Source organism: Gymnogyps californianus, chromosome 1 (genome assembly GCF_018139145.2).
Source record: "Gymnogyps californianus isolate 813 chromosome 1, ASM1813914v2, whole genome shotgun sequence".
In the NCBI taxonomy this organism is placed as follows: domain Eukaryota; kingdom Metazoa; phylum Chordata; class Aves; order Accipitriformes; family Cathartidae; genus Gymnogyps; species Gymnogyps californianus.
In genome coordinates this window covers 65265441-65279290 of record NC_059471.1, presented here as the reverse complement: position 1 = coordinate 65279290, position 13850 = coordinate 65265441, and the positions used below count along the sequence as shown (strand labels likewise).

At 39.2% G+C, this 13850-nt stretch overlaps 1 protein-coding gene across 3 annotated transcripts in view; it reads right to left on the bottom strand.

Annotated features, from left to right (window-relative positions):
- NAXD (NAD(P)HX dehydratase) overlaps positions 1-13850 on the bottom strand; it is a 50932-nt gene that overhangs the window by 26820 nt on the left and 10262 nt on the right. For all 3 annotated transcript variants that reach the window (XM_050910411.1, XM_050910420.1, XM_050910430.1), the window contains one exon: positions 1387-1495. In XM_050910411.1, coding sequence (XP_050766368.1) covers positions 1387-1495 — 109 coding nt within the window. The remainder of the gene's footprint in view (positions 1-1386; positions 1496-13850) is intronic.

The following is a 13850-nucleotide window of genomic DNA, read 5'->3' as shown; positions in this document are numbered from 1 at the left end:
TCACACAGGACAGCCAGGCTGAAGTAAAAGTATGCTGGTAATTCATTAAGAAAGCAAAATTATTTTTAGCAATGATGAAAAAAAAAAAAAAACAATCAAAGAATCTTCCAGATACTTCTATAATACAGAGAAGCACATTGACAGATATTTATAAAATCCAGATGGAATTCTGATACAAAAGAAGCTTATGTTAGATATCTTAGATATTCTAAAAGAATTCTTATTCTCTTGTAAGTTGCTTTCCTTTAGAAAAAAAACTTATTTTTTTTAAAAAACAAGAAAAAAGAAAAACCATTGCCCAAAATTTTTTTCTGTAAAAAGAATCCTGAAAACTTGTTTTCAAAAAAGAATAAAATCTGTTGAAATTTTTCATTCAGAATAGAATTTGATTTGTTGATCAGCTGTAATAGATTTCTTTTTTCTTTCTTTCTGAATCCATGCTCTTTATTAGTTTTGCACCTCTATGTCATAAACCAAACATTTTTTGGAAGCAGAAGGAGAATTAAAGACATGAACAGCTCCATAGCAACTTTCTCTAACAAAGCCTAGCAAAACCACCCTCCATAGCTCTCAAGGTATTCTAAACTACTTGGATAATGTGGTCTCCAGTCCCTTGCCTCCCCTGTTTTGCAATTTCACTGTGTAACTGTCAACATTTCTGTAAAGTATATTAATTCCATTTGTTAGTACCACTGACTAATTCAGTAATACTTCTCAGGAAAAAAAAAATTAAAATTGTACAAAATTAGATTGACATTAGACTGAAAGATATACTTTGAACGTACAAAGATGTGTTGACAGTAGTACAAGATATCATCTGGAAGATGGTGTAAGTACATATTATTTAGAGTACAGAACTATCTAAGCTCCTGTTTTCAGCTCTCCACTAAGGCTTTTTTAAAGAGGATTACCTCTTTATCCGGAGCAGAAATCTGCAACATTTTATAATTAAGAGTATTATTTCTTATTGCAAGGGGACACAGTAGCTGTTCTTTGGTACCTCTCCTGATACAAGTTGTCAAATACGGTTCTGAAAACGAGGAACTCAAATTCATGTTTATGTTCTTACAGTACAGGTGCTTTGTGCCTAAGAAAACAGAGCCCTTTATCTAGAGATGCCAACATCTATTTCTTAATTAGCGACTTTCACAATCAAAACAAAAGGAAATCAAAACGACCATATGGGTGCCTAAAATTCAGAGTGATGCTTACAGTTTAATAATGAAGACCATGACTAACAGCTGTAATTTTCAGTCAACAATATTTTATTAAATTTGTTATTTAGTAATCCTATCAAAAACATTTGTGTAATCATGTAAAAGACAGGAAATTGGTTAATAAAATTCAACATAAAGACATAGAATAAAACATCAGTATACACATTACCTTAGCGTTCTCAAGTAGAACTTCGTCTCTACCTAAGCCAGGTCCTATGACAACTGAGTGCAGCCGTGGTAACCACTTTTCCACCTCATGGACAGCATTGGGACTATCGCTAAATGGAATTGGGGAAAAAAAGAGAAGTTTAAAAAGGCTTCATTTTAGTATTCTCAGAATCTGAGTTGATATTTCCTATCTTGAGTGTCAGATAATTTTATCCTCCAAACTGCCAAAAATCTGTGACCCAGGAAATACGGTTGTCCAAACAGCTAAAATGAAACATTTCTCTCGATGCATTCCTTAGGGGATACACGTAAAAATGAGGAGGTAATTGCAAGTATCCACTATGGCTGTTACAAAATAAAAAAATAAAACCCAAGCAGGGAACCAACAATTCTTACAGTCTGTCACAATTCTCTATTTAATGCTTCTTTGCCGAGATTACACTTTGGAGAGAGATCCACCATCTCGCAGGTATATACTGCGGCTTCCTGGAAATGATGCAATTATTTATTACCCTGCATGGCAAAATGATAAATCTACTCATACGCTTTTTTGTCAGTTGCTTCATAAGCATTTGTTCCAACTGAATTACGGCTGAACTGTCCCCTTTCCCCTGAAGGCAACAGGAGAATCAAGCTATTCAGTAAGGGTATTATCTGCTTGTAACACTTAAGATTTCTGTAGCATTCAGGTTTTGTCCACATTGGAAAAATTATGAGAAAATCCACTGCCAAATATAGCTGCCACAATACAGCATTCAGCCACTGACCAGAACTGTTTATTTTGTTCTGATCAGTTTTGTTGTGTAAATAGGTCAGAATATTTTGAAAGCACTGCCCAACAATGTCAGTTAATCCTTACTGACAGTACCCAGGGAAAATTTAGCCTCCCTCCCTCCCAACCTCTGATATAACTGACGACAATAAATGAACACTTTAACTGAAGCATGGGGGAACAAAGCTCCCTATAGGCTAAGCAAGGAGCTACTATTTAATAGTATTACTCAGAATATTTTGAGCTTGCAATACTTCAACAAAGCTCTATTATTACGGATGAAAGCCCTTGCATGTTTTTCATAACCAACAGCTGTACTGATGGGACACACCACTTGGGAACAAGTGTTTAGCTCGCGTCTGGCAGAATCAGCAAATTCCGCAACGATTTCTGCAAGTGCCAGGCAGGAGCCCAAAGCTTTTGCAGCTGCACTGAGCGAGGCGGCCCGCTCGAGGCCGCAGGGATGCAGTGCCTCGTGCCTGGCTGCGGCCCAGCGGCCCCTCCACCGACAATGGCTGCTTCAGAAATCCCTGGCTTGCAGCAGCGCTGGCTCCCCAAAGGCACACTGTGCTGACACCACAAAACAGCTCTGTCAAAACAAGGCTGCTAGGTGGAAGCGATGACCCGCTGCAGGGGCAAGGGAGAGGAAGAAACACGTGAGGACATCGGTGTCCCTGAAGCAGTCCCCCGCTTAGCAAGCTGAAGTTGAATTTCCATTTGAATGATGCAGCTCCCTCCCTTCTCCTCTAACTCATAAGGAAACAGTATTAGCTTGAGAATTGCCAAACAGCTCACTTTTTTTTTTTTTTTTTTTTGGTCCCTGTACAACCACCTATCAGTTTATGATGTAGATACAGGCTGGAAATAAAAATGATTCAAGAAATATTTAAAGCACTATTAAAAAAAAGCCAGTTCTTTTATATGTGGTAGGTTGAACATGTGAAAAACTGTCTGTGAATCAAACTCTAATAAAACGTCACCATTTCTGAATGCAGACCACTTTTTTTATTTACATGCTGAAACTGATTTTATCTCTAGAAGAGCAATACATATCTCAAATATATACATTTCTCAAATAAATATCTCATATATCTATATATCACATAGATATAAGAATACTGCTATATGTATAAGGATGTTTGAATGGATTGGAGTCAAAATACCTTTGGATAGTAGAAGCCAAATACATTAAATAAATGTTCCATTAAACGTAAGCTAAGAACAGAGCCATAGATAGTACCATAACTGCTCTGCTCTTTTACAAATATCTCATGCAAATAATCTCAAGGTAAAAAGTTTGCCAGTTTATTTATATTCAGGATTGAAATAAGATAATTTCGTCTCCAACCCAACTGATAATGTGCACTCTTCAAAACAAAGCCATCTCTTGGGAAATGAACAGTCCAACATTAAGCCACTCCTGCTCACTTTGCCTCTGGTAATAATAAAAACCTACTGTAGAGCTTTTCATCTTCAAAGCATTTTACAAACATTACATTCACATAACTGCTTTGCGACTTCGCATCAAGAAGCAACCCAAGGCATATGAAGGGCCAAGAGATTTAAAATGGTGATAATGACTATTACATTGCAAAATCAGCTATAAAAACATGCTGTAAAATAACTGATGGATTTTGATTCTTCATAAAGAAAGCAGAACAAATACTGCCTCAGAGAAGCATCATGCCAACTTCACTTGAAGATACTGAATGTTCACAACAGCTGTGGTTATGCAGCTAAGGACACCTTACAAATACCCTGTATGTATAGCTTCTCTGAAAGTGGAAGGCTATCATGTCATCTTACAGTTTATTCCCACACACAGACATCAAAGTAGTAGCATTTTAAAGCTGACAGGGTACAAATGATCAACATGTAACTTTCTTCAGGAAGCGGTGTCACCTTGAATGTTCCTGACCATGGGATTTAGCACAAAGACAGAAACTCTTCTAGCTCTTAACAGCTACAGTTTATACACAACATTTAAACAGGCCCAGAAGAGTTCCCTGACACTGAGGTCAGCTGGCCTCTACACCCTCAGGCTTCACAGCAGGTAACGCTCCAGCTGCCTATCAGGCACAGTCCCTGGACCACAGCAGTTCCTCACCAGTGGAAGAAGTTGTTGGGAGAGGCCAGTTGGCACGGGCCAAAAACCTTGCCAAGGATCATTTGGATAATTTGGCATTACAGATAATCATGTTCAGGTATCTGGGAATAAATATTCCTTGGCAGTGTTCAGTTTATTACTACAGTAAAAGCCAATGTGTATTCTTGTTTGCTTGTGGATCAAAAACCAGAAAAAAAACGCCAAAATACTTTGGTGGCCCCAGCACAGAACGCAAGTCAGGTCCTCAGCTGTTCACCACGTACTACGCTCACACAAATAACGTTAACTTCCTTTGTCTCTTCATGCCAATTTCTCTGCCTGATTACTAACCTGATTTCAAACCTCTCCATTTAATTATCACCTCCACTGCCCAAGACATGCATGCATAATTGAAATTACCACTGTGTTTTTTAAAAAAAAGTATCTAGAAAGGTATGAGGTATGAAGAAGACATCCCCTTGATCAAAAGAGATGCAATCTTCAGGCTTTGACAGAAAGGGATCAAGTAAGCAAGAATCAGTATTACCTTTAGAGGTGCAGAGCCACACGATATGCGACTTGGCTTTTTTCCAAAACAGGAATCACAAATGCAATACCCCAACTCTAAAGCACAAAGCTAGCATTAACACAAAGAGGAGTCAGAAAATCTCTTGCAAGGCCATGATAAAACAGCATTTGAATTTCTGAAAAGAAGGCAAAAACCTTTCAGAGAGACTTTGATTAACTAAAAGTCAGGGATTTCCCAAAATAAAGCAAGCTTTTTTGGAAGGTGATGGGGCAAGAGATGGGGAAACAGTCTGGCTTTCCCATAATTTGAAAATACAAACTCTGCACCAGGGACATACACAACAGGAATAATTTGGGAAGCTGAATCCAAGCAGTACCACCTGTAAACATGGAGAGTGAACTACAGGACCATTGTGCAGATGTGTGCAATTACAGATTCTGGTGACGGACCACAGCTGTAGATTTGCAGGGAATGAACAGATCTTCAAACAGCTACTTAACTTCCAGCTAACCACTACGTGTTATGTGACACGTTATCAGAGCCATTCTGATAAAAATCTAGATTACGACAGCTCACTGTTGTTCAGTCAAGCAACCAAACAACACCCCTCCAAACCCCAAAAGCTTCCTCAAAGTCTTAGCTTGTCTGGAAAGCAACCGATAAAGCTCTGACTGCATACAGAAAAGAACTATCACAGGACAGACACGTAAATAACAACTGCAAGACAACAGAATCATTAATAAGGAAAACCGAAGGAGCTTCTATAACTCGTCTCATTCCTGTGAAGTTTAGGAGGTAAGGAAGAGTCTAAAGCTAATGTCAACAACCATTCAATCAACTTTACACATCGTCCATTAGTCAAAGCAGATCTAAACAAATAAGCAAGCATACAGAGAGTCTCACAGGGGGACACACTATGAAAAAGGACCCCACAGATGTTTACCTGATCAACCTTCCTTGGCTATTGGTGAGAGGTAGAAGAGAGACAAAGCTTCGCTCAGTGGAGGCTGAGAAGACTGCGATCTCATGGGAAGACAGACACAACAGCTTTATCATTTGCCTTCCTTGAAGCCCTGTGTAGACAGGGCCAAGGTATGGTGTTCAGCATCTTGCATGTTTATCTTTTTGCTCTTTTCTCTGCCTCCAGAACATATTGAGAAAAGTACTTTCCATGGCAAAATCTACAGAGATTCTTCAAATTAAACAGCACTGAGTCTCTGAAATGGTGAAGACATATTTTCTTCGTGAATTATTGGTAGCTTTAGATAACTCCTGCCAAATTAAAATCAATACACCCTGAAAAAATTCCTCTTGTCTTGCCACCTCAATTATTTTTGCATACAGGAACAGCACTCGTTTGGTTATGGTGCTTATGGCAGTAATTGCTGGATTCACTACTGCATAGTCTCACTGCTGCCTCTTAATGCACAACCTCACAGTCTCTTATAATACCTTTCAGTTTTGAAAGGCTAATATAGAAAATAAAAACTTTAAGTCAAGCTTTTTGCTCTTCAGGACTCTTCTGTATTTCACTATCACACAATAAAAATTGTCACAAAACACGGTTCTGTAGATCTTCATCTTTGTGAAAGCTTGATGTAATAACCTTTCCAAAACCAACAAAGAGCCTGGAAAAAGATGGTGGCTACTGCCCTAGTATCACCCACAGTTTCTAAACATCTTCCAGAGCAGTTTGTAACAGATATTTGACAGGTGCCATCTGCTTGAAAGTCTGCTCTAGGCTGGTCACTGCCCAGAGTGGGAGGACACTTGACAGCTAGGGCCTGAAATGCAACTCCCATCCGCAGCCCTCCAAAAAAAGAAAATTTTGCTGTACACTGCATTTCATTCAAAGACTGGCTTTCACCCAATGATCAAAAGCCACAAAGGCAATAGCTTTAAATTATTACAGAAAGCTCTAAACATAGCAGCTTTCCTCATTCAGGATGAATGACAGTTACTGTCGTTGCTTTCTAGAGGAGGGAAAGGAACAACAGTGATAAGGTGCAGCCGTGTCAAATTTTACATGGAAACAAGAAAATGTGGAGCGAAGTCAGCATAGGTGTAACTGGGAGCTACAGAAATAGTAGATAACCATGAATGACAGTGCAGACAGGAGACAGCAGAACTGCAGCTCTTCACATGTGTTTCAGGCAGAGCTGGAACCACCTTAGTAATGAGAGATGTGGTTTGGACGTCACAAAATGCCCATGAGTGGGACCTTCTGCTAGAGAAGGACATGTGACACAAGCAAGACTGCCGTCATCTGATCAACTATACGGCTCCTCGCTGGAGAGCGTATTTTTCAAATTCTGCTCATTATCTGTGCACACTTGGTGTGACTGAGGCAACTCCAAATGCATTAAAATGTACCGTTGCAAAACTCTGTTACGTAAACTCAGAAAAAGCCACTTTAAGTGGGCAGTTTCAAAAGCCAACCTAGAGTCTTATCTTCAAAGATGGGAAAAAGTCTCTGATCTAAGGATGAAAGAGTTTCGCTTTTGTTTGTCCAAGCACTGCAGATCATTATATTAATGTGAATCAAATGTTAGACCTGCTGACACTTAGATCCTGTCAAGTTATGCAGTACATCAAAAGAGTGAAAGACAGGACATAATGTGTAGCTCTAGAATTTAAGTAGTTATCTGAGAAAGCTAATTATTAACTATTGTGGTAAACCTTGGGTGAGGTCATTATTGGAAACTGGCTAAATAAGATAGGGAGAGAGATTATTCTGGAAAGGTTAGGTCAAAGGAATTAAAGGCAAAACCAAACAGTGCAAAAAATGTTTGAGCATAAAATTAAACTAATTCTATATTCCAAGAGTAGCTATATTGGTCAATGTTTAAATCGTCATTCTTGTAAATTAACTCCAAATTTCCAGAAGCCCAAAGGCTTGAGGCAGCCTCTTTCAGCCCCATGAACAGAACTGGAAATAACAACTTATACTAGAAAAGCTCATTGATCCCATTATCAACTCATGGGTCTCTCACCATACACCTCAATCAGGTAGAGCAAATCTCAGTGACAATACAGTGGCCTGAAGTTGGCTGGATGCAATCAGAGATCAGAGAGAGATATATTTAGTAAGTTAAGATTAGTATATTAAAATGCCCCCCATAAAGTTTAGAAGACAAAATGGTCATTTTCACCTACCAGGCTGTTGAAAGATCTTTCAACAGTGTTTAATCTGTAAATGCTGGGTAGACAGTACCTATTTTCCTGCTACAATCCGATTAAATGACAGGGAAGAAAATGAAAGAAAAACACAGACCCTAATGAGAGAGGGACTGAACACTATTCAGATCAAGTGTTCCTTTTCAGCCATTGAATAAGTTAATTTAGACACCAAAAGTGAACCTGGTAGGCTTCATCTGAATATTAATACCACAGCAGCAAGAAAAGCAATCCATCATCCAGGAGAAGCACTGGTGTCACAAGTTCATAGCAAGAGACTGCTCTTAATATGCAGATACCACAGTCTTTACTTGCTCCATATTCTACCTTCAAGGCAGCGAGACTGTGAATGAACTATTGAGGTACGTGTTTAGAAAAAATGCTGTATTTACCCTATTGTATTTTTTGTATCATAATAATGACGACAAAACCCAAAATGTTTTCCACAGCTGCTAACTGGACACCAGACTCTCATTTAGGTATCAGATCTTCTGTTTCACTAGGAATTGGGTTGTCAACACACTACAGGCATCAGAGCCAACAACCACCTCTTTAATAATGAACCCAAACGCATTATACAAATGGGGTCACCTCTCTTATGCAGAGCAGAGCCTCTGACATCCTGTGAGAAAGAGCCCCAAAGGAGAAGAAGCTATTGCTTGACTCTGTTTTCTGAGATTTCTCACACAGACATGACAACAGCACTCAAGGTCAACCTTCTCTAGCCTTGTAAAGATACCACACGTATCAAAACAATCATTTTACAACCTGCATTTAGTTATATCCCAATATTTAAAGCAGTTGTAGTTATGTTTTGATCTCAATCACATTACCAATGCGTGTTATGACAATGCCCCTCCAAAGTATAATGATAACCAAATGTCTTGACCTTGTATTTTCAGAGTTCATGGAAGTGGTCTTGACCTATTAGTACTTCCTGTGAACTGACTTGAAAAGTAGACTCTGTCCAATATTCTTCCAAATGGACTGCAATCAACCAAAACTTGTGACTTTAAAAGCGACAGAATGAAGTTAAGATGACAATGTAATTTCCCTCAGAATGAAACAGACTTCAAATGTCCCTGGAAAAACTAATGCACCTTTTTTTTTTTTTAAATGTTAAAACCAGTAAGTAAAGTGACAAGCTTTTATCACATCAGTATCCCTCTCTAGTTTACATTCAACTCTTAAGGCACAGATGATAGTTGAATCAATACCCAGAAGGCTACAGTACTTCAAATTGGCTGTGGACACATGAGAAGACAGAACAAGTCTCAGTCTAAATATCTGCTTTGCTGACTGTCAGCTGGAAAAAAAAGAATGAGACCCTAAAACCTTCAAATAATAATAATAATTAAAAAAAAAAGCAAAAGCAAATCCCAGGCATGCCTGCTTTCACTCAAACTCAAGAAAGATTCAACACCAATTAAATCTAATCCTGGTGTCAAATCACAGCAATATGGAAAAGTGTTCAGAAGGATGAATTTGGCCAGGATCTAACTGGAGTAAAACGCTCCTACACACGTATACATCTCTATCTGATGTATCAGAAAGCAGCAAGAACAGCAGCACTCCCTGCAGTGATGCTAAAAATCTTTGGCTACTTCTCGCATTTTGAGGAGGCGGCCAAACCTCTGTTACTATCACCTGGGACAAGGACCTCTGCAACAACAGGGAGGAAAGGGATTATAGTATGGGGTGAATACATCTCCCGTCTTTTATTCACTCTGCAGTATACAGCAAAGAAGCAGCAGCTTTTTGCCGAGAAAGCTGGACACAGGAAACAGGTCCATAAACAAGTGTTGTCCATGGCACTGCATGGCAGGATTAGAAACAGTTTAAGTATACTTCTCTGAGTCTGCACATACAAATTGAGCTTTCTCTCTCCCTAAGTACTTAGGAAAAAAAACCCCAAAAACTTTCTCATGTGATTCCTAGCTACGCTGCTGTCTAAATGAGGTTTGGGTGAAAGATCACAAAGTTTACGCCTGCATCTTCTCTGCAGGTATAATAGGGATCCAGCAGCCAAGTCACTTGGGAGGCATCTTTTTGGTAATCGGAGCAATCCGTGCCTTCTCCTTGACTTTCCCTGGTGACAAGAATTCTTGCACTTCTTCCAGCAGCTGATTCAAAAGAGAGGTTAGTCCCATGTTATATAGAAGAAATGTTTAATAGCTATCCTTAGCTAACACAACTAAAAGGTATGAGCTTCCTCCCACAAAGGAACAATGTCTTTGAAACTCCTTCTCCACATAATGAATTAGAAAGGGCCAAACATCTTAAGACTGTTCCTGGGCTTTAAGAAACTTGGCACTGGTTAAAAGCGCTCAAATAACTTATCAGGAGCTTGCTAGCCATGATTCACTTTCATGATTTCTTCAAATCATAAAAACATAGACAAAATCCAATAAAACTAGGTAAAATATGTTCCAGCAACCCTGATCTAAGCTAAGCTTCTTCATTAATGGTAACTGGCCTCAACACACAGCCCAGCCTCACCAGAGTTTTCTCCCCAATTATTTTTATTTCAAACTGAAAAGAATAATTTTTTTCAAAATCCAAACTAAAACTTGAACTCTGCAATTAACTATAAGACTTTCAGTAATTCTGGCAATCTTTCCTAGTCCATACAGACCCATAAACACAACCAGCTGGGAGGAAGGTATTAGCTCTAAATCCATACCTAGTTCAAGGGTGATTGTTCTGGAGATAATGGCAAAATTACATGACTTCTTCAGGACCACAAGAAATTAATGACCTGACATCTCATTCTACTTCTCTGATAAAACTCTGGAGATGAAGGACTATATTGACTGTTGACTTTACAAATGGTCTGATAACCAGGTTACAAGTGGGCTACTCAGTAGTATCTTGATCTTTCCTGGCCTACAGAGAAAGAAAAACTCTCTAAGATTATGAAAAAGTCATTGCAAGAGGGGAATCTAACACAATAGATTTATTCTCTCTTCTTTTAAAATATAACCAGCTGGGTTCATATAGCTCATTTAACTCTGTGATCACTCGGCTATCAAGACAGGATAAGCTAACCCAACACAGGTATCCAAGAAGTCTATTCAACCTGACCTGAGCCAGGGAATTAACATGGGGAATATAAAAAAGCCCCTGAAAACTGTTCTCTAGAAAGTTCCCAGCACTAATGCAAGAAAGTATGTACACATCTACAGCAGAAATCCACAAAGAAAACACCTGCAATAAAACTTAATAAAATGCAAAAGCTAAGTTCTACCTTGTCTGTATTTGTGTAGAATTTACAGTAGGAGCATGTTAGCTGAGGAAACAGAAAACTGTAGCACAAACCAGGGGTAGTGGTGACAAGAGCAAGGCAGCTGTGACCAAGACTCAGTATACTCCACTATTCAAAAGACCCCGACTTCTGCAATACACACTTCTCACTTCTTCACAGGAAAGCAAAAAGTCAGTCAGCAAAAATATTGAACTGGTTAGCTGGTCAGTTTTTAATTAATACTTTCATTAACACCAAGTCATCGTGGAAGGGGCCATAATGCATTTGACAGAATCCCTGAATAAAAAGGAAAAGCTACTATCGATAATATTGACTATTCATGGCCCTTAGACACCCAGCTATCATTATTCAGCTCAGGTGGTGAGGACACACAGAGCCAGGTGTTGAAGCTTCGTCCTTCCAGATCCCAGGCTGCCACGTGCAGTCCCAGCTCTCTCACCTTCACTCACAAGAACAGGGAATGAAGTCATGAGACAAAAACCAGAGAGAAAGTTGCATTATGGGTGTCCCCAGCACGGGATGTTACACCAAAAGGAATCCCAGGATGATCTGCAGCTGGGGCCACACGGAAGTGCCCTGGATGCCCGTTTTCATAACCCTCCTTCTGCAATCCTAGTCAATCTTTCTCACATAACATTCCTCGCATCCTTGAAGTGACAGACATTTGCCAAGGACCTGAAACGCAACAGTGCAACTTGTAGCTCTTGCATACCTTCGCTAGTCATGCCATCAAAGATCTGTGACGGCAGCTCTAACGAGCTAGAAGAGCCCTCGCATTCAGGGTACTGCAGCAAAAAAAAGAGCATGTTCTTCCCTTGAGGTGATCCCCTGTGAGGTGAAGGCAGTAGGGAAAGGTAGCGGCAGCCAAGTCGCAGAGGAGGTGATAAAATGTCAGACTCCTGGCAGTACAAAATGGCAGCTGAACCCTGGCAAAATGCCAAGCTGTTCAAACAGTGAATTGAGGAGTACACAGGGCCATAATTATGATTAGCATAATAAGAGAGTGGTACAACAGCTACCTAGTTACTCTGAAGGGTCATGGAGAAATCATAACAAAGCAAAGTTTTAAGGAGAGACACAAAAGAAAACAATGACGTAGCTGCTCGGTGGGTTTTACCCGGAGGTTCTTCCATGCGTGAAGTGCGGCCCGGGAGAAAGTACAAAGACTGTTTAAGAGATCAGGCTCTGAATCAAGAGCGGCCAGCCGTGCCTGCAGAACTCAAACGGCTCCACAACATATAAAAGATCATATGAAAAGTGTGACACTGAAGACAAAGGACCTTACGAGAAAAATAGGCTGCTTGTGTAAATTCGAATAAAACCTGGGCTCAATAGAGTCAGTCAAGATTTTTCCTTTCTAACCAGAAAAGACTGTTTTCTCTTTTCCTCAAATGAAGCAGAAAAGAAGAGATAAAAATATGAGAAAATTCAACAAACAAAATCTGAACATTCTGATATTTGCATTTTTTCGTTTTGAATGTCATATAAACAACATTTACAGATCCATTGCTTCATGCAATTAGCCAGCTGTCTGGGTGAAATTAATCAAGAGTTGTAATAAAAGTATTAAACATTGAGTTTCAGACTTAAAGCTATATGGATATGAAAATTTCTAGATTCACTGTACTTTGTACATCTGGAGGAATTCATAGACAGCGAAATTTAAAATCAAAAGTTCTCTTTGCGAATAGAAAGATCAGAGTTTTCATTGAGATCTGAATTCCACCGAAGACACTGAGAATCTGTGTATTAAAAAAATACCCTTATTTAGTAGTAGGCACAATCTGGTCCTCCATGAACAGAAATGTTACTGTTTACACATTGTCACCTCCCTTTTTCTCTATGCTGCTTCTGTTTCTCGTATTAACCTTTTCCATTACCACAGACATCAAGAACCCTGTGTACACGAAAAATGCTTCTCCCAAGGCAAGGTCAACTCCTTCCCATACAAGACAACCATATGCTGTATCCTGACTGTCATCCATCAAGACAACCTAAGTTACAAGCCAATACTGCCATTAAGATTCTCCATCTCATTTGTTATCATATGATATCAGACAGAACATCAACTGAAGATGTGCCTTTTGGATTTTAGAGGCTAATGCAGTTGGACTGGTAAAAACCCTACCCTTGTACCTTCCCCTTGCTTTCAAACATCGTTTTTTCCCTGTCTAAAATCCACAAAGTCATGGGTTTCTTCTATCTTTGGAAAAAAAACCCCAAACAACAAAACACAACCCTTGATATCTTGTCTGTTTAACTGAATTCTTTCTAAGCACCTCTCTCTACACTGACAGGAATGAACCCCACCTTTAGAATGTAATAAACTTATGGCTTCCAACTGCAGGCGTCCCCATAAGGGAGATCATATTCTTCTCAGACACCGAAATATTTCTACTGTCATAAATCCTTCCTGACAGCAATATCTGACAAACATGATTTTAAATTATGCTTTTTCTAGCTTAATCACAGCTTTGCTATGTACACCAACGGACTTTGACATGCACTGGCGCAAGCTAAGCTCAGGGACATATACCTAAGGCACACATCTTAATTCTCATTTGCAGTGCTCATTGTAAACCATCATAACACGTTAATTGAAGCGATTTATCCTGTAAAAGTTCACCAATCAGTAA